The sequence below is a fragment of the Chiroxiphia lanceolata genome, chromosome 4 (assembly GCF_009829145.1).
Source record: "Chiroxiphia lanceolata isolate bChiLan1 chromosome 4, bChiLan1.pri, whole genome shotgun sequence".
Classification (NCBI taxonomy): domain Eukaryota; kingdom Metazoa; phylum Chordata; class Aves; order Passeriformes; family Pipridae; genus Chiroxiphia; species Chiroxiphia lanceolata.
In genome coordinates, this window is record NC_045640.1 from 27,556,704 (window position 1) to 27,579,298 (window position 22,595).

General features: G+C 34.5%; 1 protein-coding gene across 13 annotated transcripts in view; it reads right to left on the bottom strand.

Moving 5' to 3' along the window:
• FRYL (FRY like transcription coactivator) overlaps positions 1-22,595 on the bottom strand; it is a 163,088-nt gene that overhangs the window by 18,464 nt on the left and 122,029 nt on the right. For 6 of the 13 annotated variants that reach the window (XM_032687085.1, XM_032687080.1, XM_032687077.1 and 3 more), the window contains 19 exons: positions 21,858-22,008; positions 21,460-21,563; positions 20,713-20,898; positions 19,184-19,388; positions 18,697-18,818; positions 18,034-18,224; positions 17,242-17,336; positions 15,643-16,250; positions 14,978-15,075; positions 14,261-14,431; positions 13,135-13,275; positions 11,473-11,670; positions 10,059-10,220; positions 9,741-9,815; positions 9,120-9,296; positions 6,859-6,867; positions 6,316-6,519; positions 5,161-5,331; positions 852-1,105 (listed from right to left, as the gene is read on the bottom strand). In XM_032687085.1, the coding sequence (XP_032542976.1) occupies positions 852-1,105; positions 5,161-5,331; positions 6,316-6,519; positions 6,859-6,867; positions 9,120-9,296; positions 9,741-9,815; positions 10,059-10,220; positions 11,473-11,670; positions 13,135-13,275; positions 14,261-14,431; positions 14,978-15,075; positions 15,643-16,250; positions 17,242-17,336; positions 18,034-18,224; positions 18,697-18,818; positions 19,184-19,388; positions 20,713-20,898; positions 21,460-21,563; positions 21,858-22,008 (3,322 nt within the window). Of the gene's footprint in view, positions 1-851; positions 1,106-4,609; positions 4,694-5,160; positions 5,332-6,315; positions 6,520-6,858; positions 6,868-9,119; positions 9,297-9,740; positions 9,816-10,058; positions 10,221-11,472; positions 11,671-13,134; positions 13,276-14,260; positions 14,432-14,977; positions 15,076-15,642; positions 16,251-17,241; positions 17,337-18,033; positions 18,225-18,696; positions 18,819-19,183; positions 19,389-20,712; positions 20,899-21,459; positions 21,564-21,857; positions 22,009-22,595 lie in introns of those variants that run through there. The other 7 variants (XM_032687083.1, XM_032687081.1, XM_032687078.1 and 4 more) reach the window with 4 other exon arrangements.

Sequence of the window (22,595 nt, forward strand, 5' to 3'; positions counted from 1 at the left end):
AGGCTTCTCTCTGACAGAATATATGCTAAGTCTATGTTCCTATATAAAATCAAGTCTCTGTATTATTCCGTCTAAACTTCTGAACAAATTTTAAGTATGAACAAGCTTAAGAACAATTTGGATTTTTTTCTGTTTATTTTGGTTTGCAGTTTTTGTTTGGAGTTTTTGTTTGTTTGGGGTTTCTTATTTGTTTTCCCTCCTTCTTAGACTGTTACCTTCAAGGAACTTACAGTTTCCTTTTAAATACAACTCAACCAGCTAGGACTAATTTTAATTTTTCCTCTCTATATTAAAATGGAAAAATGTTATTTTACTTTAAAATGTTTTAGAAATACACAAGAGACCGATTAATCTTAACAGTGAAAATAAACCCTGGGCAAATTCAAAGACAAACTGATCCGATTTCTACAGAAGCTTTGATTCTAAAAAAAATAAATAAAAAATTTACATTTTCCCCTGCCTTTGGATGGTGCCATAAGTCAGAGCAGTTCAAAGGCATTTCCATGTTATACTGCTTGCAGTTACTGCCTGCCAAGAAAATGGTCCAAAACACCCTCTGACCTCTTTTCGTATTTCTAAACCATTGATGATGATGAAAAGTGCTAGATTTCTTTTATTCAAGAATTCTTGTGTTTTCCTGCACAGCTGTTTTATCTGTACCAGAAACAACTGCTGAGCAAAGTACTGAGGCAAAACGAATCAACCAATTATTCTGGATATGAAACCATCATTTTATATTCTTGTATTATGGAGATTAATGGAAAACTCCACACCATAAGAAAGCCTACTTTCTTTGATTCATGCACCGATAACATGTAATTTCTGTTACTTATAACCAATATTAATCTTACCTAGACAAACCAGAGAAGTCAGCTTCTTCTTCTTCACATCTCTCATCTAGCTCTTTCAAAGCAAGAGTGACATCCTCTTCACAGACAGATTCGGAATAGCTTTCAGGGGCTGCTGCCTCTACCAGTTCTGGGGGCTCTTCCAACTCCAGAGATTCGTGACAGACCAGACAGTCTTGTTGTTCGTGTAGCAGATATGATCCAGTGTCTTCACTAGCAGTGCTAACCTGTTCATCCCTTACTGCTGAACTGCCTTCCTGTAAATCACACATACTTTTATTAATTTTATTGTCAGGGCTTATGTATTCTAAAAATTGTTTGCAAATATCCATTTATCACAGAATATTCTGAGTTGGAAGGAACCCAGAAGGATCATCAAGTCCAACTCTTAAGTAAATTGCCCATACAGGACTCAAACCCATGACCTGGGTGTTACTGGCACCATGCACTAACCAACTGAGCACATCTCAGGGTTTATACTTTAATTGTTCAGCTCTTTGCCTTGTTCACAGAGTTTTACTTGAACAAAGACAGGCAGTCTATTTGTAATGCTTATAACTGGTAAACATTAATATCTTAGAATGTGACTTATTTAGAGTAAATACAACCTCTCAAATACACTCATTTGAATCTGCTAAGAGAATACTGACAGAAAAATAAGCAAACAGCCTCAAACACTGACATCAAACACAACCAAGACTTTCATATTTTACTTTCCTAGGTAAGGATCAAAATGACTGCCTTGTGCTTGCCTTTGGAGTCTACAACGAGTACAGAACACTTCTTGTCCTTTCCACTCTCCATTTTAACAAGTTTCTAAAGCATAACTACTGATCAACAGTGTAACAGATGAACAATGGAAAAGGGACATTCCCCTGTTTTTATTATTTTTACATTACTTCAAACACGGGTAGCTTAAGGGTTTAACCCTGAATCTCTAAATGCAGGCTTTCAATCATTGGCAGTTACAGAGAGAGGATGATTAAACTCAGGTAGGTAATATCAGAATGACCCCTTCTCCCTTCCTTCTTCCTTCATTAGCATTATCATATTCATTAGCATCACTATGTTTAACAGAGGAATTTAGATTTATTTAATTTATGCTGAATTCATCTGAAACTTTTTATTGGATTTCTCTGTGGAATAAAAGTAACACTTGCTATTTCCTAAAGGCACAAATTATCACATATTTTCATTCTTAGTGTGCTGATCTTCCTTTACTGGTATATCCAAACCTTTGGTCAGCCTCTAAGCAGAGACATCATTTTGTGGTTTTCATCAATCAAAACAGATCCTCTGACAGAATAAATAACTGTACATGTATTAGAAAATTCAGCTTTGAACAGAATGATATAATTTTCTTGCACAGTGATCCTAACCATCTCACTTTCACTGTGGTACTCCTTGACGTGACACTGCTGTCATTTGACACAGCCAGTGACTTCACTTCTAATGCCTCTTTTGTTAAATTTTGAATTTTATTGCACAGAACAGCCATTTTGTCCTACTGAGCAGCTAAGACAGACAGGAATGCAGAACACTTTTACAAAACCACAGCAAAGTAATTTGGATTGAACCAATGGTCCATTTCTGTTATAGACGTTAACACAGGATACAGACCTGCACTGGTCATGACTGGTAGATGTACATATGAGGGGTACACTTTTTGAAAATATGCAAATTACTAGTTAATAAAATTACTGCCAAGTTAGTCTTCATAGTGCCATGACTCCTGTTTTCTGAAGTTTTATGTGTATCATTGGACATGACTTTACCAACAGGAATGTTTTATGAATATCTTAGAAAGGTGATTTATATAGTTACATAGTTAACAATGCCTCAGAACCTTAGGTAAATTACTTCTAGCAAAGCATTCCCTCATAAATCTACAGTGCAATTGAGTAAAACTGAGAATCATTTTAGTCAGAAACTTTCACGTACTTAAGCTTGTAAAACTTATTGTACAAAATTAAAAATATTCTTCTAAGTTAGACTGTAAATTCTCAACCGGAATGTGAAATGTCTTTCTGCAAAGCTACACGCTATTACTGGGAATCAGCCAAATACATTTAAGTAAACTATTTACTTAACTGGTCAGCATCCATTTAAGAAAACCAAGAAACTCAACTGCATCTGACCAGTACATTCTTGTTTTTAAATAATGGCTTCAATTTTTTTCATACAGTCTTAGATAAATTTTGATATATATTATTTATATTAAAAACATTTTGATAACTGACAGCTGGCATACATATGGCTTGCGTTAAAAGAGTTTTATATATAAAGTATAGGAGCACAGGAAAAAACAACTACACTATGCTATGAGTTGTGTAGTATAAGAATTCAGAACAAAAACAGTTTTATTGGTGTCAAAAATATTTCAAAGTGAGTTGACAGTGTGCATATTTTCAAACTCATTCTGTTAAGAGGCATAAAGCCAGCTCACTCTTTTAGAAATAAAATCCAACCAGGCAGCTAACTCTTGTAGAGAGTTGGCAAACATTCTGAGTGTTTGAACTGTACTTGAAGAAAACCTATGTATTTTTCCAAATCTCATATTAACAAGCACAAAAAACCCCTGGAACACACATCACATCTAGTGAACGCGTTTGTATGCAGTAGCAGCATTCTTTTTTATATATACAGCAATTTTTTCTGAATGCTGCTTAGTCATGGAATTATTTTACAGCCCAGTTTAAATGTTTTCAATATTTTTTAAAGACAACAGTGCTTTTTTGTGTGAATATTTTCACCTGGATTATAGAAATATAGTGATTTTATAAAGGGAACTGCAGAAGAACGATGAATCCTAAGGGCAGGGGCAGTCTCGGAAAGAAGTATGAAAATGTAAAAACGAGTTACAGCTGAGAATGTATCACAAGCAAATAATGGAGAAGACAAGTTCTATTGTGGTTAATTTTGTCCTATAAAATTCCACCTTATATACTGCTTCTTGCTTTTGAAATCTTAAACTAAAACATCTGTCCTATGCAGAAAAAATCATCCGGATTAAGTGTTCTTGCCCACCCAAAATTCCATTGGATCAACAATGCACGTTGTAGACAAGCCTTCGAAGCAACAATTTGTTGGACAATCTAAACACAGGTATTCTACTACAGTTGAGACAATTTATCAACTGCAATGTAATAAAACACTTTATAAAAAAAGCACATAAGTAATCATAATGAGAAAATATGAAAAAAATGTGGGGAAAAGCACTTTATGAAAGTCAAAATATTACACCTTTAAAGGTGAGGATTTTATCACAGGAAACCAGCCACCTTCCCTTTATTCTACTCCAAATACATCTTTTGTTCTTACAGTTTTCTTCATTAAATATTAGCTGCATCTGTGGTGTGTCTACTAGTAAGTGATTTTTCTAGGTAGTGAACAGGTAAACTACAAACCTTTGTTTAGAAACCCCAGTCACTTGAACTAGTCAGTAGACAGTTTACACCAGGTTAGCTGAAGAGTCAAGTGTAAACAGTGCACTGGTTAGTCAAATACACATAGAAATGGCTTAATTTTCTGGAAAACTCAATCAAACTGCATGTATTGTTAAAGATGGGATTAGCAATGCTTATCCAAATAAAAATATGATTGCCAGTAGCATAAATAATTTTAACAGAAGAGATAGAAAGTCCATCTAAACCAAACCACTTCAAATTCCAGAAAAATTGTAGCAGGTGAGAGTTTTGTTTTAAATTAGGGGTGTTTTTTTAAATTTTAAAGTTTTAAAAACAATAAACTGAAGTACTCACAGATTTGCAGGCCGCCATTAGCTTGAAAACTGTCTCAGTCCACATGGGCCTTTCCAAAAAAGTACACCACTAGCATCTGTAGTCCTTTTTAAAGGATTATTTAATGGAATCAACTCCTAACACAGCTGGCCTGAGGTTTTATTCCCATATAGCACCAATCACATTAACCCAAAGAAAGCAAAAAAAAAAGGGGGGGGCAGGGGGGAAGGGAAATAAAAAGGTATTTGAAAGAAAATGTTGCTCAAGAAGGATTTCAACCATATCAAGTAAAAGCATCTTGAATATTAGCCTATTTCATTCTGCACCATGAAATGATCATGATCAGCCCCTTCAATAATATTTTTAACCTGTGGTAAGTTCCCTCAGTCCATTCAAGTAGTCTTCATACTGAGGAAACATTTTGTAAGAACATGCCAACAGGTTAGAAATATTAAAAGCAAATCAACTAATCAGTGTAACAGATGAAATTTCAGTTGAAAAGAAAGCTGAAGTTGCTACTAGAACTAGAAGGAGCCCAAATCAGCCATGCACCAGCCCACATTTCTCCCCACCTCAGGCAGCTGGTTGCTAGAGTTATCTAGAGAAGAAGCCTCCAAACTTGGGGTCTCAGTTCTGATTTGAAGCACCTCTTCTGTTCCCACACTGCTAGTGGAATCTTGAGACTGAAGTGATAAACCAGCATGATCTGATACTGCTTCATCTATGGCAGAATCACTGATTAACTAAGACAGAAAAGAAAAAACCATGAAATTCTTTACAGTAAACATATAAATTACAGGGGGAAAATGCATTAGTTTCAAAATAGGCTGTTTCAGTATCATTAGCTATCTGAATTTATTTACATATTATGAATTTAAAAGCTTTACACTAAAATCATTACAAACATCACATTTAACTCTGAAAAGAAGTTTTTCCGTTAAGGAAAATTATTTCCCTTCTTGTTCTTATAGGTTTTTGGCACTGGTTAAATGTTAGACCAAAACCATTGAATAGCAGAGCACTTTATTGGGGGCAACATTAATACAACTTTGCCTAAATACTGAAAAGCAACATACCCATCAAGCTGCTCCCCATCAAGTCAATTTTCTCATAAATTCATTTATATAATGAATAGAGATTTCTGAGAGGCCAGCATTCTTAATTTTCCTCATTTATATGTACACAGGCTTCAAAATCTGTAATTAAATTAGCAATCTCTGTGGTTCAACACAAGTTAGACCTCCACATGACCACTTAAATCTCCTGACCTTATTTAGCATTTTTGGGGTTTTTTTGAGCTAGGAATCTGCAAAGACACAAACTTACTATATAACACATGCAATTTTTTGCTTATATTTAAACAAAAATAGTAAGTGTAAAGTAATAGTAAGTGTATAGACAGTATTAACAGTAAGTGTAAAAACATTAAGAAAATGGATGTTATACTAGAATGATAAATTTGTTGTGTACCACCAATGTGGTAACATAACTTTTTTCCTTCACTGATGTTGTTATGAAAAAGAAGCTTAGCCATATTAATTTAGTTCCTCGTTATGACACTTAGTCTGAAAGTGTGAGTCACACTTATCCATTAAAAGTGCAAGGGAAAGCTTAAGCTCTCAGCCGGGTTGGAAAGGACCTCCGAGATCATCCAGACCAACTCTTGATCCAACACTGCCGTGGTTACTAGACCATAGCACTAAGTGCCACATCCAAAAATAACTTACCATCTGTGAACGAGACAGTATCTGACTTGCAGTCAGTGCTGCTTCTTCTTCTGAAGACTCATCAGTATCTTCCTGGTTGGTCAAGTTCAAGCTCGGTGTGCTACCGGAGTACTGACATTCCTGAAGGGACGGTGTGTCTCCTTTGTCAATGCTGTCAAGAGAGCGCCTACGAACGCCCCAGTTGAAGTTGTCCATGCTTTCACCCTGTAATAAAAAAGTTTGCATACATAGGTATGTAGGAATTTCAACATAATTAAATTAATACACAAATGCAACAGAGAGAACACAAGTACTGAATGCGTTATGAACAGAGTTTCAATCAGCCCTTTAATTTTATTAAAATTTTAAATACCTTTTAAAATGTTTATAAATAAATTAAAATATATGGCAAATGAAGTAGAAATCTTTTTAATATCTTCTTGGAAAGTAACTCAGTATATAATCTAGAACTATACCAGTATTGATTTTATAATCTGACTAGAAAAACAAACACATCACAGACAACAACAGATGAACAAGCCAGGGCACCAGGCTGCAACTTACCTGCAGCTCCTGGTTAGCAAAAAGGAAAACACATATAATTAGAAAGAACGAGGACAAACACTGAAAGATACTCTAGAACCAGGGAAAAATGTTTTATTACATAAGATTTGCCAACAGTAAAAGACTGATTCAAGCTCTGAAAAAAAGCTTTAGTCAAAAAGCTAGTATTTAATGTCTCTTTCTAATGAGAGATTGATTAAAAAAATAAACAAACTGATGACAAAACACTAAAACCAGCATGCTCATGATACATTTTCTCTAGCGTAACATGTAAAGCAACTGTTTCAACAAACATTGATGGAATTCTTTCACTAACACACATGAATCTATACTGACCACATCCAACTGACAAAGCACCAGCAACATTAATTATATACACGGTGTAGAAAAGACGATGTTGTCATTAACTGTTTTACCAGCTACTTTGTGTCAGTTTTATAAAGTGCACCCTGAACACCAATAGCTGGATCCATTCTCTTGGCACATTTTAAAGCTAAGGTATCTGGGTTTCAAATAACCACCATGCTAAGTGAAATCCATAACTTTAAGACATAGTTGCTTTAATTCTCAAGTACAATAATGATCTTTGATTTTCTCACGCATTTTGTCAACCTTCAACAATTCATCTAAGTAATATGGAAAACCCAGTGAAGTTCACCAGTCTACAGACAGTTACTAAAACACCACATCTAGCCCCAAATGTGGCTCCAAAACTGCCCCAACAGAGTATCTTGTGGTGACTTAGGAGATCATTACGATGCATTAAATATGTAAAGCAAACTAAATATTTTGTAGTCTCTTTCTCTCTTAGTGATTTCTTTTGCTCAAAAAAAAAAGATGAAAAGTTATGGCAAAGCAAAAGAATTCCAACTACAACAAAGTACTACTACTGCAGGCTGAACCACTTAAGTTTAACCTGAATATTACTCAGATTTTAATGGAAAAGCCCCAGTTCATACTGTTGACATTTAATTATTAGCAATAAAGAATATTCTATATTTTTGGTGCAAAACTAGGCAGAGCTCTTATATCAAGTGCACAATTTATATGGAACACCCTACATACGTACAATCTGTGCTTTTACATTTTTTCTGAGTATAGTACTACATGTTTCATTCAGGTAAGTAATAAGAAATAATTATGATCTGCTATTAAAATAACACAAGAAAATGAAGTTAAAGGTTAACTTGGTTTGGCAAGTTTCCAACTTTTGGCATCCTACCTGCAAAGTCCTATCTAGTATTAAAATAATGTTTTAGTACTACTGAGCATCAATTTTGAACTACTTTGACTACTTGTATTAAATACAGGAAATTGTGTCTGTGTAGTGTGTGGTTACATCTATCAATAGACCTTAATGAGCCCGTACTTTCCCTAGAAGGTGCAAATATTAGCTGCAGTGAGGCAGTACACAGGAAGCAGGAGGAAAATGAAATAAAACCAAAGTATTAGGGGGAAAAAAAAAGGGATTTTGTAAAAAGGGCTAGATAAATCAGGAGAAGAATAAACAGGCAGATATTCTTAGTAGCTTGTGCACTCATGACCAGCAAGGGTCTCCATTCTAATTCAATATTTTGCACAGAATAATGAAACCACTGCGAGAAACTACAAAGCATTTGACTTTTTTAAGCTTCAGCAAATTCTAGTCTGAAGCAAGTAACAATTGTTAACAGAACCCTTACTATTTCTCAATATTTGAGAATTAATTTTGTTTTACTTCCCCCCTCTCTTTTTGACAGTAGGAGAAATGGAGGAAATGTAAGAACTGCAATAAACCAGATATAATGTAAAAGTCAGTGCAAGCAATTAGAGAGAGCAAGTCAGTCATATATAATGAGATAGTGTATCATACAGTTTGTCACTTTGAAAGCCTTGTCATGTTTTCAAAATCCAGAAACATATCAGAAACAAAAATTATGCCATTTTCTTAACATATTGTTCCATAATTAAGTTTTCTACTGTATGATACCCAGGTGTTCATGTTGTAATTGGCTTATACTGTCATATCACTTCACTTTCTTTCACTTAACTCCCCCCCAAAAATCTCATCTCTTCCCCCAGAAACCACCCAACAATTTGCAACAACTTAACACTGCAAAGTTTGTGACACAGGTTTCTTTATCTAGATAAACTCGATGTCATAAATTCTTCTGAACTGGATTAGTTAGTAGAGCTACCAATTCCTTAGAATTGCACCAACACAACCTTATTTTTAAAATATTCTCAAATGGAAATATACAGAAGAAACCCCAAGGTCTCACCTCTGCATCTTCCAATTCAACATCTAAAAAGTCAAAGTCTTTAAAAACTCCAAATTGTTGTTCACTGGTATTGTCTTCTACAGCCACTTCCTCCTCTTGAATCACTTCTTCTGTTGCTGAAATTAGACTAGTTTGTTGATCTCCAACGTCCAAGTCTTCATTAGAAGAAAACACAACCTGCACATATAAGATAAAAACAGAAATAAAACCTTCCAGTTTCTGTAACTCCTAAAGTCAGGTATCCTGATTCCTGCCATTTAATGGCATTACAGGTAAGCCAGCACGAGTACAACTATACTGATAATACCAGGGCAAAACATATTAGCCCTCTCCCTAGAAGACTGACCTAAAGTCACTGAGACAGCAACATTAGTTCTGGCTGAATTTAAATACTGTTTTGAAGCCTGGTTAATAAAGAACCATGCCCATTGGACTTCTTGAGGAATAACAGTAATTCATTACTTATGATTCCATCTCTAATTTTTCAATTGGATTTGTGAACTGCTGAACCAAAACTAGTTTGTCAAAACCTGCTGTTCACAACTTCACCAATACTTAAAAATGCAATAGCATTCCACTACTCGAGTTTAAAAACCAAAACAAATCACCATCACCACTTACCGAAGGATTCTTGGGAAGACCAGATTCTGGACCACACAGAGAAAGTACATTCATTAGCTTCTCCCTAGTCCTTCTCTGAAAAATATACCAAAGGCAATCACATAAGCATGACATTTGCATTTTTACCTAGTCATAGTGCATGTTGACATCCTCTAAAAAGAATCTTAAAATTTTTTTCTTTTTGCCACTATCAGCTTTTAGTTTATGCTGTATTCATTTACTGGTTTATTAAGACACAATACACTTCAGTAAGTTTTTTTAATACGTTCATAAACACTGTCTCCAATATATGTACACAGTGTTTGAGACACAATGTACCTGAGATAGCTGCGGTCTCTTCCAGCTGACAGGAACTAGTGCATTTGAATTGGAGCCTGAAGAAGTCGAAGAAGTGCTCCGGGTGACAGCAATGACTTTTGGCTTCCCGTTTCTACCAGCTGCGCTGTGTTGATCACCATACTTATTCCCAATAATTGGTGTCTAGCAAAGGCAACAAACACTTTCTTAAAATTCAAATCTATATTAGTAAAGAATACATACTTGATTTTAGAATTTAGCATTATATAAAATGTAGGAGGGCTTGTCCGGTTTGTAAGCATTCTGTAAAGCCCATGTCTAATCCACTGAGCCTCAATACTTTGGGGAATACAAAGCTGAATATTTGTACCCTACGCAGCAAGCTGCCATTCTGCCCACTTGTGTATTTTCGAATTATGCACATTTTATGCTGAGAATCAAACTGTATTTTTAAGCACACATTAAAACCAACTGTGTTCCAAGTTTAAAATATGCAAAGCTTCTCTATAGCATCATTCTCTGCCATTAACAATTGTTTTCACAGACCAGCAACATCACAAACACATGCACACTTCTGAAAAACCAAAGATCAAATTCAGCTCTTTCGACAGCAAATGCTATTCCAGTGAACTCTGTGGGAATTCATCTTGTCTCTCAGTTTTCTTGTCTTTCAGTTATCTGCATGCCCTGAAACTTCCAGTAGTGAATTTACTTACCAATTCAAGTAATGCTCCTAAGACATCTGTATCTCCAGTCATTATCTGGGGTTAGTTTCAATCAGAAGCCCTTACTTCTGATCACTTCTAAAGTTTCTACGATTTTCACAACTCTATATTACACTACAGTCACTTGGACACTCCCCTTTTCAGACACAGAATAAGTATCAACTGTATTATTCTCAGTTCTACTGAACCCTTATAAGGGGTAGGGGTGATGTTTTTAACCACAGGAGGTTTTTCTCCAGTTGTGTCCCTCTCACACTGAGTTTCCTGTATTTTGTATCCTACTCTCTCCTCTATATTTCCTCCCCCTTCCAAAGTCATGCCAAAACTGTACAGGGTTTTAATCCTCTCAGTCCTTGAATGCACAATCCTTCATTTGTTGAAAGCCTGCAATGTTCAGCTGCAAGTAGCAGCCATCTCCATTATTCTGCTCTCTGACATAGCTGAAACACCCTTGAGAATAATCTTATTGACTTCTAGTAATTAACTCTCCAGACATTCAAAAGGGAGAAAAGGCAAAAACACAACATAAAAGAATTCAAAGTTCATCTTCCAGTATGACTCTAATTACAAGTATGAAAAATTTCAACCTCTGCCACTCATACAACTTATACTTAATTTAAAACACGTAAACATAGAAGGCTAACAGAAAATAACACCTGAGTTTGCAACAGCAAGTCATTACTGTGTTGTTATTTAAATGTAATAATTACCTCTGATATATCAAAATGAAAATCTAAGGTCTTCCCAGGTAGCTCCTTCGAGACATTATTAAAAATTTTCGTGAAAGAGATTTCAGGAGAACCTATGTCGCCTCCATAAGACTTTGGAATATCATTAGGCACAACAAGGCTTGCAGATCGAGACACTACCAGTTTCAGAATATTAAGGGCTTCCTTCCAATATGGACTCTAAAGAGAACATACACAAATCACAAAACAATCACTTCAACCAAGACAGCAACTTTCATGTACAGTAGGATTTTGCAAGAATCCTCAAATCAAAACCTGTGATCTTTTACACGTGGCTAAAGGTGCTAGCACAGGTGGGAAGCTTCAGACCTTGAAGTGCCAGGAAAGCAGTGGCAAGGTACCAGGCCATCCCATGTGGGTGGTCAGGGTCAGCCAGGCAGGCTCACTAGCTCCAGGTCACGATGCCAGCCACACCAGACTCTGTCCCATGTCCCTCAGTCCCTGTAGTTACACTGTTTTTTACCACTGCCTGAAGTATCTGCCTTTCATGCCCCAGGAGATAAAAATGATAGTATTTAAAAACTTCCACTTCTTGGTATCTTGAAATCATGAGGAAATATAAAAGATCTTAAAAAAAGTGAAAACATTTACAAAGTTTTTATATGGTATCAAACCAATGGAGTACTTAAAAAAAGCCAGGCAAAGAATATGAGAGGCAGGGCCTGAGTTAAGGTAACTTCTCTGGAATATTTTTTCGCTAGTACCACTCTTTTGAAAGCTTACATCTTCTAATTAAGATTACATTCCATGGTAGTGTGGGCTTGCACAGAAAGCTCAGAAAAAGGTAAGGGGTAAAGCAAGCAGCTGCCAGGCCATAAAAACTATAGTTAACGCTAATCATTCCATTTTGCCTAATGTACTCTGACAGGAGCACAATATCCATCAGTAACAAAACATCCAGGGACCACTACTCTTCCTGGTTAATTATGATTAAACCATTTGACTGAAATACATTTGGCAATAATGGAATTCAGAGAAAAAAGAAAAGGAGGGGATAAAAAAAGAGAATGTTGTGCACTGAAATGGTTTTATGCTCCAGGCATTTTTATAAAATCTTTCAGCAAGATGCTAGACTTTCTTCTGTGAAACAGATTTTCAGTGAATTTGTGTTCCATGTACAAAGGCTCAAATTACCTTGGGCAAAACACTATGGTTCATCTTTTGAGGACTTTATCTAACAAAAAATGCACTCAATTTTGTTAAGGTGCACCTTAAAACTCCTCACAGATGTATTACTGAAAGTGGTTTAAATATGCATTTAACCATAAAACTTTCTTTTTAAAACAGACACACATAAATAAAACATTTGTGCAGCTTAGCAGTAAACATTTCCTTATATTTTAATAGTTGAAGGATCACCTCCTTTAACTGCATATGAGGAGTAGCCTGTATCTCTGAACAGATGTACATTCAACCAGATAACTTGTCCCACATGATGCAAATCACACTGGACAATACAAAAGCATCTAGTGAATAAACTACATAGGAAAAAAACCCCTATGGAATCCTACTTCAAACAACTATTTTTATATCTGAAATAAATTCTGCCCAAAATTCAAGCGTAATTTTGATACCACTTTGATAATAAGCAGAAAGCCTTTTACAGTTCTTCAGAGTACCTACCTGAACATATTTACCAATAACTTTTATGATTTCCAAATTAAATTGCTTCACTGGTGCTGTGGATAGGTCAATATGACTCAGAAGACTGTAAATGATCTGCAGCAAGGACTGTTGCATACTGGATAACCCTTTCTCTAACAGCTAAAAAAAGTTTTATAAAACACAAAATTTAATTAGGGCTTTTAATGGTAACAAAAAATGAAAGCAAACATTAAACTATAGCTAACTTCCACATACATTTATTTTCCTCTCCAAGAAACTGAAATGTACCACTTCCTGTTTTTCAAACCTTTGTTTTAGCATTAAAAACCAGTTAATGCAATAGAACAATGGTTTTTGTCCTGATTAATTTTCCCACTGAATTTTGACATATTTGTTAGCACAGATCTAAAGCACCTAACAATAAAACACTTCTCACTAAATAGAAGTGTTCATACAAATTCGAAACCTTAAAATTGTAAGAAAAACAATTGCAGCTATGTCTTTAAGAAGGTTGGTTAACACAGTTTTATGAACAAAAGAAGTACATATAAAGTCATTCGTAAGAATGAACAAATATTTTTAAAATATCTTCATCAGTTTGAAATTATACACTTCAAGGACAAGCTCTACAAGCTTTTCACACAAGGTACTTTTTTAAAGGTAATAACAGCTTTCCTGTATGAACAGCTGGCAGAATTATACAGTGATTTCAGTAATTTAAATTATCTTTTATATATTATGCAATACTTACAATTGAACTTTGCAATTATTTTTTTAGATTGTGATAGAGACATCTTTAAATGTGCACTTGGCTAAAAAAGGTCTCTTAAAATTTGCATTAAGCATATTTTGCAAAAGCCAAGACAGTGTATATTCATGAAGTACAGAACACAAATTACTACTACCAAACACTCCTATCACAAAAGGAGCTCTTTCATTAGATTAGAGGAATTATCACTGCAAGTACATTTAAATTACTGCATTCCAAAATGGCAGTAGTCATTCCTTTTCCATCCTAGAACATTTTAGTATCATTTTCCCATTATGGAAGATGTGCTTTATTCCCCCCAATATTCAGAATCATGAAAAGTAAGGAAATGGCAAGAAATTGTCAACATGAGATACATTTTTATTAAAAATTTACCTCTGCAAGATAAGTTATGAGGTTAAATGTGGCATCTGAGAAAGAGTCATGCAAATATCTACACACTACATTAATCCAGTTAGAACAGTCTCTGGAGTAACTGTGTGTACTGTATAAACTCATCATATGAGCCAGATTGGCAAGAGTTGGTGACTTCTCCTCAGCACAAACCTGAAAAGTAAAAATATATTTAATCATATTAGAAATTACAATTTTTTTAATCCAAGCATTCACAAGTCAGAAATATTTCAGGATTAATCACTGTGTACAAGTAACAGAAAGAACACACAATCTAGTCTTCTCCATCTACTAATCCAAAAGGTGAGGATCACTTCCTTCTCATAAGTAAATTAGGAAATAAATTAACGCTTAAAATGTGATTATGTTTACATTTTAAATGACAAATGGAAAAATCGGACAAGTGAGAAAAAGTAACTGATATAATCAATAAGAAAATTTTTTCTTGAAATCTAAATTTTATAGATAAGCTAAATGTGTTTTTTCATTGGCAAACAGAAACTCAGGGGTTGGTATGAGGTCCAGCTATATAAATTAGGGTTGGATCACATCTTTAAAAAATAACATTTCATAGTTATTTATATTACTATTAGAATCATGTAGAAGTATTACATAAACAGAGCCAAAAAATAAAAACCCAAAGCAGAAACAACACTGGTATAACCTCCTGGGTACTTTTCCAAGCATCATGTTACATACCTTTGCTATCCTGTCAGCTGTTTCTTTACAAAACTGTGTTGGGTTATCAAAATGTTGTATCAGATGAGGAAGCAGGCACAAGATGTTTAGGGGAAATCCTAAACACATACATAAACACAGTTATATGAGCCCTAAAGATTTTTAATATTACTTAATTTAATGTGGAGTTATCCGGTATTTAAAACCCTTACAGCATGAAACATACATTCACATAAACATATAAACTATATATACACATATCTAAGTGTGTATCTATGTAGAACATATATATAAATGTGTCTATGTTAGGTACAAAAATAAACTCATCACTGGACCAATTAAGCAAAACTAAAATGAAACTGGATAGTCTTAGGAACTAGTCACATTGTTTCTAAAAATGTGTAAACAGTACTAATTGAGATAGCACAAGATCATGAAAAATAATACACTGCTCTTGAAACTCACTTGTAAGCAATAGCCAATACATAAAATTTATGTGACATTTTTCTTCTCAGACAATCACGGTCTATAATGTATTCCCACTATCCAGCAGTGTTAATATCAACAACTGCAAAAAACATTTAACTGAAGTCTTTCTTTAAGGCAAATGCTTAATTACTACTGATTTTGATTCCACTTAATTTGATGAAAAAAAAGGTTTTTTATTACATATTTGCAAAAGATACCTGCTAACTGAGAAGGATCCACCAAAGCATGCCGGGAGATTGTGATGAGTTTACTGAGGAGATGAACAGTCATTTCTTGTGTTGATGCTGAAGTAAAGCCTTTCAGGAAAAGCTGCTGAAGGCCTGGAAAGTTATTCCATTTCAGTTTATTCTGCACCTTTTCTATCTTTTCCCGACTCTCTGATTTATCCAGAGGCATGTGAATAAGAAGCTTGTTGAGTAGCTTGAGAGCCAAAAGGTATTCATACTCATAGTCTGACTCCAGCAACGAAGCTGCAATCCAAAATATAGTGGCCATCAAGTTGACAGGGTCAGTAGTGGGCTGCACATCATACATTCCTCCCTCTCTCAGGGAGGAAAGGCTTCTAGTCCTGGCCAAACTTCCACCGTGATTTATCCTTCCATCCATTATATCCAGTGTGTTGCTCCGTCGCCGGTCGCCTCTCCGTTCACTGATTAAATTCAGTCTCAAGGAATTACTCCTCGTATTGCTGTAGTATCCCAAACAACTGCCACTACTAATGGGACTTGTGCTTAGATTTATCTGTCCAGTGCTTTTCCTATTAGCTGCATACTTGTTTCCCATCACAGAATCATGGTATGAGGTTCTAAAATAAAAATCAATATTATGTATTATTCCATGCGAAATACTTTAATAACATACAGTTTAGTAAAAGAAAGAAAGAAAAAACACGTTACACTAATCACATACACACATGCAGTGAATATTCTGCTTCATCATCATAGGAGTATTATAATATATATAAATACAAAACTTCTGTATCTATTATTAAAATATCCTTACAACATAAGGACGACTGCAGCATCCTGTTATCTCTTCTACCTAATCTATTTGTTACAATCCCAGAATACAAAAAAATCACAGCAAAATCAGAAAAATTAGCCTATAGCATGTAAAAGATTACCTGTAAGTGATGAGCTAGCATCCCAACTTACTTATAGATGCAATAAAAGTAGAGAAATTAATTAATTTGCTTATTACCATATATTTGTCTGAAGTATCTGACTTAGGAAAACCAACACCTTCCAGTTCTCATACTGAGAAATTGAATATATTCCAAGAAATTTCAACATTTTCAAAAACTTTGCAAGGAAGTCAAACAAAGAATAGATGTCTGTACATTTAGGGATATTTTTCAGTTTGATAAGAAGCAACTGAGCTAATCACTCCCAACTGTGATGAGACACACAAATGATTCAGACTGTTCAATTACACTTCTCATATAGGGACAACAAAATTGAGGCCTAAGACAGACCAGCATTTGCAGTGCCTGTATTTTTGAGAAGCTTCAGAAGAACTGACCACACATTTAAGAACTGAGCCATGAGGAGCACCTTGAATACCTATTCTGTAAAATTAAATTGGACCCAAGAGGGTGAATTGGAAAGGTCGCAAAGATCCTTTTCAGGAAATCTAGAAGTTTTGTTTGGGGCAGAATAATAAAAACATACAAGAGCAAGCAATTTCGCTTTATGGATACAACTATTCTGCAAAGAAAATAAGAAAACATTTCATTACATTTAGTAATTCAAATGTATAAATAAGCATGATGTAGTTTGACTAATAAAACAACTTACTGAGAAAGGGCAGAAAGCAGATCATAATGCTTCATGGTTTCAGCCAATGTATCAATAGCAGACTCTAAAGTCAAAAGCAGCTCTATGACAAAACCCTGGGGAAAGCCACAGACCATCATAAATTATGCAGTATGCACAAAGAATATCACAGAAAATCTACTGACTAATAATATAAAAATAAAAAAACAGTATCAGTAACTAAATTATTTCATGTTTCAATTAGAACACAATCCTGATGAGACTCAAATTAGCAGTACAGCTCCGAGACAAGGAAAAACTCCCATTTATTTTTAAGTATTCACCAAATTCATTCTGGTTTGCATTATTTTTAAGGCTGAACTGATGGATGGAGTCATTTAGATACTCATTTTGCAGAATCAGAAGATCAGATCCACTCTTTGGATGTACAAGGACACTAAGTTGAATGATTGTTAACACTTTTTCAGGTTAAGTTCTTCATTAAAGAAAACCTAAATTATTTTCTATATGGCTGATCTCAGTATTCTCCAACAATGAAAGAGAAGGTGTTTTCAGAAAAGAGATGATCAAACTCTCTGAAAGTTCCTATTGCTGTAGAGGAGAATGTGCACAACTCATCATTTCATCAGCTAATTAGGTGAAAATTCAGAAAGAATCACAATTAAAACTGTTTTGACATTTGAAATATTTAAAAATAAAAAGCAACTGAATAAAACAATGCTTTCATATTTTGCTGTCGTTAAACTAGTAATGCAAGTATGCCCTTCACGCCGACTTAGCTTTCTAATAAAATGGAGGGAAAATTTCAAGTACCTGAGCTTCTTCTCCAGCATCGCCAACAGTTTCTACTAGTCTGGAGAGAACATCAGAAAGTGTAGATGGCGTGAGAGGCTGCTTCAGAGCCCTGAAAATCTGAAAAGACCTCCCAGCATAATGTCGAGAGGAGCATGAAAGCGCAGTTTGCAAAGCAACTTCACTGAGACGGCGTTCCAATTGATATCCTCCTACAAAAGCAAATAAATACTCAAGCAACGCTGCTTTATAAAAAAACAAATCCACTTGAATTTACTGAAGAGTAAATTGCCAAAGTCATTCCTAACTTTAAAATACCCTCATATCCTCTACATTTCTCTTAAGCAGTATTAGTTTCAAAAATCTTTACAGGAATATAAACTTGTATACTTAACACTGAAAGACCTTCAGAGAATAAAGCATTTATGACTTGAATATTATGTGTTCACAACAAATTAATAAGATATTTTATCTCGTTCCTAAAAGATTAGATTTAAATCTGTCATAACAGAAACACGAACTGAAATGTGCAACACATAAGAAAAATCTATTTTTTAGAAGCAGTAAGCAATTACTTACAGTGATTTTATAGATAACCTGTATGTTTACATGCATTAAACAAAATATTTATTTAGTTTGCAGACTTGGACATTCGATCATGCACTGACTTGTTTTCCAACATACCTGAGCTAGACTGTTTAAATATAGATACCACATGCTTTAAGAACACAGTTAACTGTTCAGCACTCTTTATACTAGGGTTCTTGGCTGAAACATCTTCATGATTCCACAGTGGGCCTCTTTTCCTAAAAATATAAAAAGAGAGTAAACAGAACATAAAACATAGCCTTTGTCATTAATAGTACTTAAATTAAATTTGAACTTTAAGGTTATCTGCAAGAGAATCTACTACCTGCCACGTAAAAGAAACCATCTAGAACTTCAGACATGAATAGGAAAGAAGTTTGACAACTACCCAATATTACACAAATATACAAGAAGTTAAGACAAAATTCTCAGGAAGTGATGGAAAGTTAGAGTTGTATTACATAAAATCACTTACTGGTGATAAAACAGAAACAGAATTAGGCAGTATGATGCTAAATAGTAAGGGGTTTGCCATTTTTCCACAAACTACATATCATGATAAAAATGAAAACTGATATCTTACCTTGAGGTAATAAATTCTATTAGAGTTTTCACTTTTTCATCCTGCTCTACTGAAATGTCAACCTCATTGAGGATTGTGGTGTGCAGTTGAGAAATGGCAGCACTTGTATTTCCTAAACTGATGCTAGAAGAGGTAGAACTTGAACTAAGCCCTGAGTCTGTCATTGGGGAGGGCTGGTAATCAGGTATAAAATCATGAACACCTGCTGAAATAAAAACAAGGTAATTATGAGCTTTTAAGTTGACAGTTAATATTAAATATATCAAAAGAAAAAACAGCCCGCTAAAAAATCACTAACTTAGCAAATGTAATAGAATAATTTAAAGAGAATAAATTAATGGATGCAGTAATTTCAATGAAATCAACAAGTCTGCTATATGAGAAGTCTTCACTTGACTTACATGACTTTTAATAGGGAATTGCCTGTTTAAAACCACTGTATTATGTTTGATTTTGTATTAGTAATATGACAGCTCATCAGCTTCTGAGGCATCTTAACTCAATAAGTTAAAATAAATTATAGAAACTTACTTCCTAATAATGAGCAGATAATTTTTTTTAAGACCCATGCCTTGTGCTAGGTAGGCATATCTCTAAACACCTTATCTTAATCACCAGCTGGAAATGTTTGATGCTGATCTTATTGTAGTTTCTATCAGACATTTTAGTTTTAGTAATAGCAGAATATCGTGTCACAGTTAGACAGTTTTACCCAAAACCGCAAATATTAGGAAGAAAATGGTTTGTATACATCACTGTACAGATGCACCAATGAAGTTCTGCCAAATAGATTCACATAAAGGAGTTCTTCCACTATACACTTTTTAATTTCTCATTGCTGCAAAACCCAAATTCACAAATCAGATGAGTATTTTTGGTTAGTAATAAAACCAAAAGAGAATCGAATGTGAACAAAAAAGAATGAACAATTGTGTGGCAATATGCTGCCACCTACTGAAATAATATGAAATACTACATTTCAGAAAAAAAAGAATTATTTAAATTTCTTTAGAAACTACAATAGGCTCTCATCATTGAAACATTCCCTTCATAAAGAGATACATAGAAAAGATATAGTGTTCTGTATAATTACAATATTGTAATGTTAATGTGAACATCAGAAGGTAGTATGTCAAAAAAGTATTCTGGTAACCAAAAAACAATGCAATTACAGCTGACAAAAATGAAAAAATTCAAGTTGCTATAAACAAGTAAGGAATGTACTTTCTTGTTTTTTAATTTCAAGGGCATCACAAAACCTGCTGTACTAAAGATCCAAAACATAGAGCTCCCTCTTTGGTTTCCACTACTATTTAATCATTCAACTGTGCTCCCTACTTTGATGACTGGGCACAAAGTGCTAATGTGACCTGTATTCATTTTGACTTCATTAGAATTTAAAGAAATATATTTTAATGCCAAGGGCTCAGGAAGATATTACAAATAAGAGAATTTTTAATAATGCCTGGAAGAAGAGATAACTTCCCATGTCATTTTAACAAGCAAGACATAATAAATCAAAAGCATACCTGTGAAAGTATAATCTAAATGGGTAGTTTGCTTGACAGTAAGCACCCTGGACTCATTGAACTCTCTGTTTCTGAGTAGGACAGAAGCAACAGACTGGACATTACTGCCAGATCCCATCACTATCAGTAGATGTAAAAGTAGTCGTTTACAATGCTCATAGACTTCAGGGTGACAGTGGTCAAAACCTAACACAAAAGGAAAATGTCAAGGCTTTATTATATTCAAAGGGCACACTGAATTACATTATTTAAAAAAATGCAGTATTCAAACTGGTCTGTTATACTTTACCAAATAATAGATATATAATTCACTAACCAATGCTTTTTCAGTGCTTCAATATAGAAACAAGAGCATACAGTTTAATGAACTGTATACTGATCAGACCAAAAAAATAGGATAATCCCATGCAGGGTTAAAGTACAGAGTGATTTTAAGTAAGAACTTAATCTGTGTTCTGTATGAAAATTACTACACATGGAAACAGAAAGAAAAAAATTGAATTTTACTGTGCCTGCAAGGAGAAAGAGGTAAAAGTAAATCCAACAGAAAGTGCCTTCAAACAACTCCAAAAAAATCTTTATTCATACTAATCACTCTGAAAGATATTTAATTGAATTCTTAAATATACTGTAAATATTATCAAATTCATGAGACTTCAATACAATGGCAAACATTAATTTAAATATCAAAAAGAACAGCTAAGAATTCCTAAGTTACTATACATATTTCTGTCAGAAGTTAGTTACCTAGAAAAATTGCATGAAGCAAAAGATACAAATATCCTCCCCATTCCACCTTTACACTGTGGTCAACTATCAAGTCCGTCAAAAGAATCACTGCTATGTTGCACCTAAAACAAACAAAAATAAATTAGTTCATATGCTTCTAGCCTGTATTCATTCTTAAGTCTATAAAGATTCACGAAGTTGTGTTATAAAAGATGAACACTCATAACTAAGATAGAAAAACCTCCATCCTCCAAATTAAAAGGCTGAGTAATCCTAAACTGCTAGACTTGTCAGTAAACCCACAGAAAACAAATGTACTATCTACTGTCTTTTAATCTGCTATCTTCAAATTACTCTATTTGTGCAACACAAATTAAAACACAATGAACTGCCATAAGCTTTGTCAAAATAGTTACCTGTGAAGTGACATGCCTGGAGGAGAAGTTTCAGGTAAATAATCCACCAATGGTGACCAGCAACCTCCAGAAGGTGGGAAAGGTAGAGGCTCTCCTTGATTGTGCTCCATCACCTTCAACCGCCAGTTTGAATAGAGAGGCATTGAATCACCTAACACAACAGCAAATTAAACCAGAAATATACATAAAATACAAATTTCTGTATCATATAGTCTTCTAAAGAAATATTTTTAAATTCTTGAAAAGCTGAGATAGGGGACAGGGAAAGGTAAACCAGCTGTAAACAGTAGTAGTTGAACAGAGTTTAAAAAAAAAGTGGTTATTTCTTTTAGCATAAGGATGATTCTACAGAAGACACACCCATATCAGAGTAAGATTTTGTTGAATAGCTTTGTAAAAATGATGAAAAAAAGGCAAAGTGATCTAATGTAATTTCCTTGAATTTCAAACCTCACGTCAGATAGAGAGGTAGTCAAGGCTGGCACCTTAGATCGTACCGAACTCACTTTTGAAGAGTATTCCATTATAGCCTAAGGAAGTGCTTCTCAGTACCTCCTCATACGTCTTGCTAGTAAAAACCCACCATGCCAGATAGTAAAAACCTACATGTCAGATAACGCCAGCCTGATATATGGGGTAACTCAGAAATTGGCACTTTTACAACAGCATAGCCCAATCCCACTGCTTTACAAAAGTTACTGCTCAGAAAATCAGTAAATTTGTCAAGAAAACACAAAA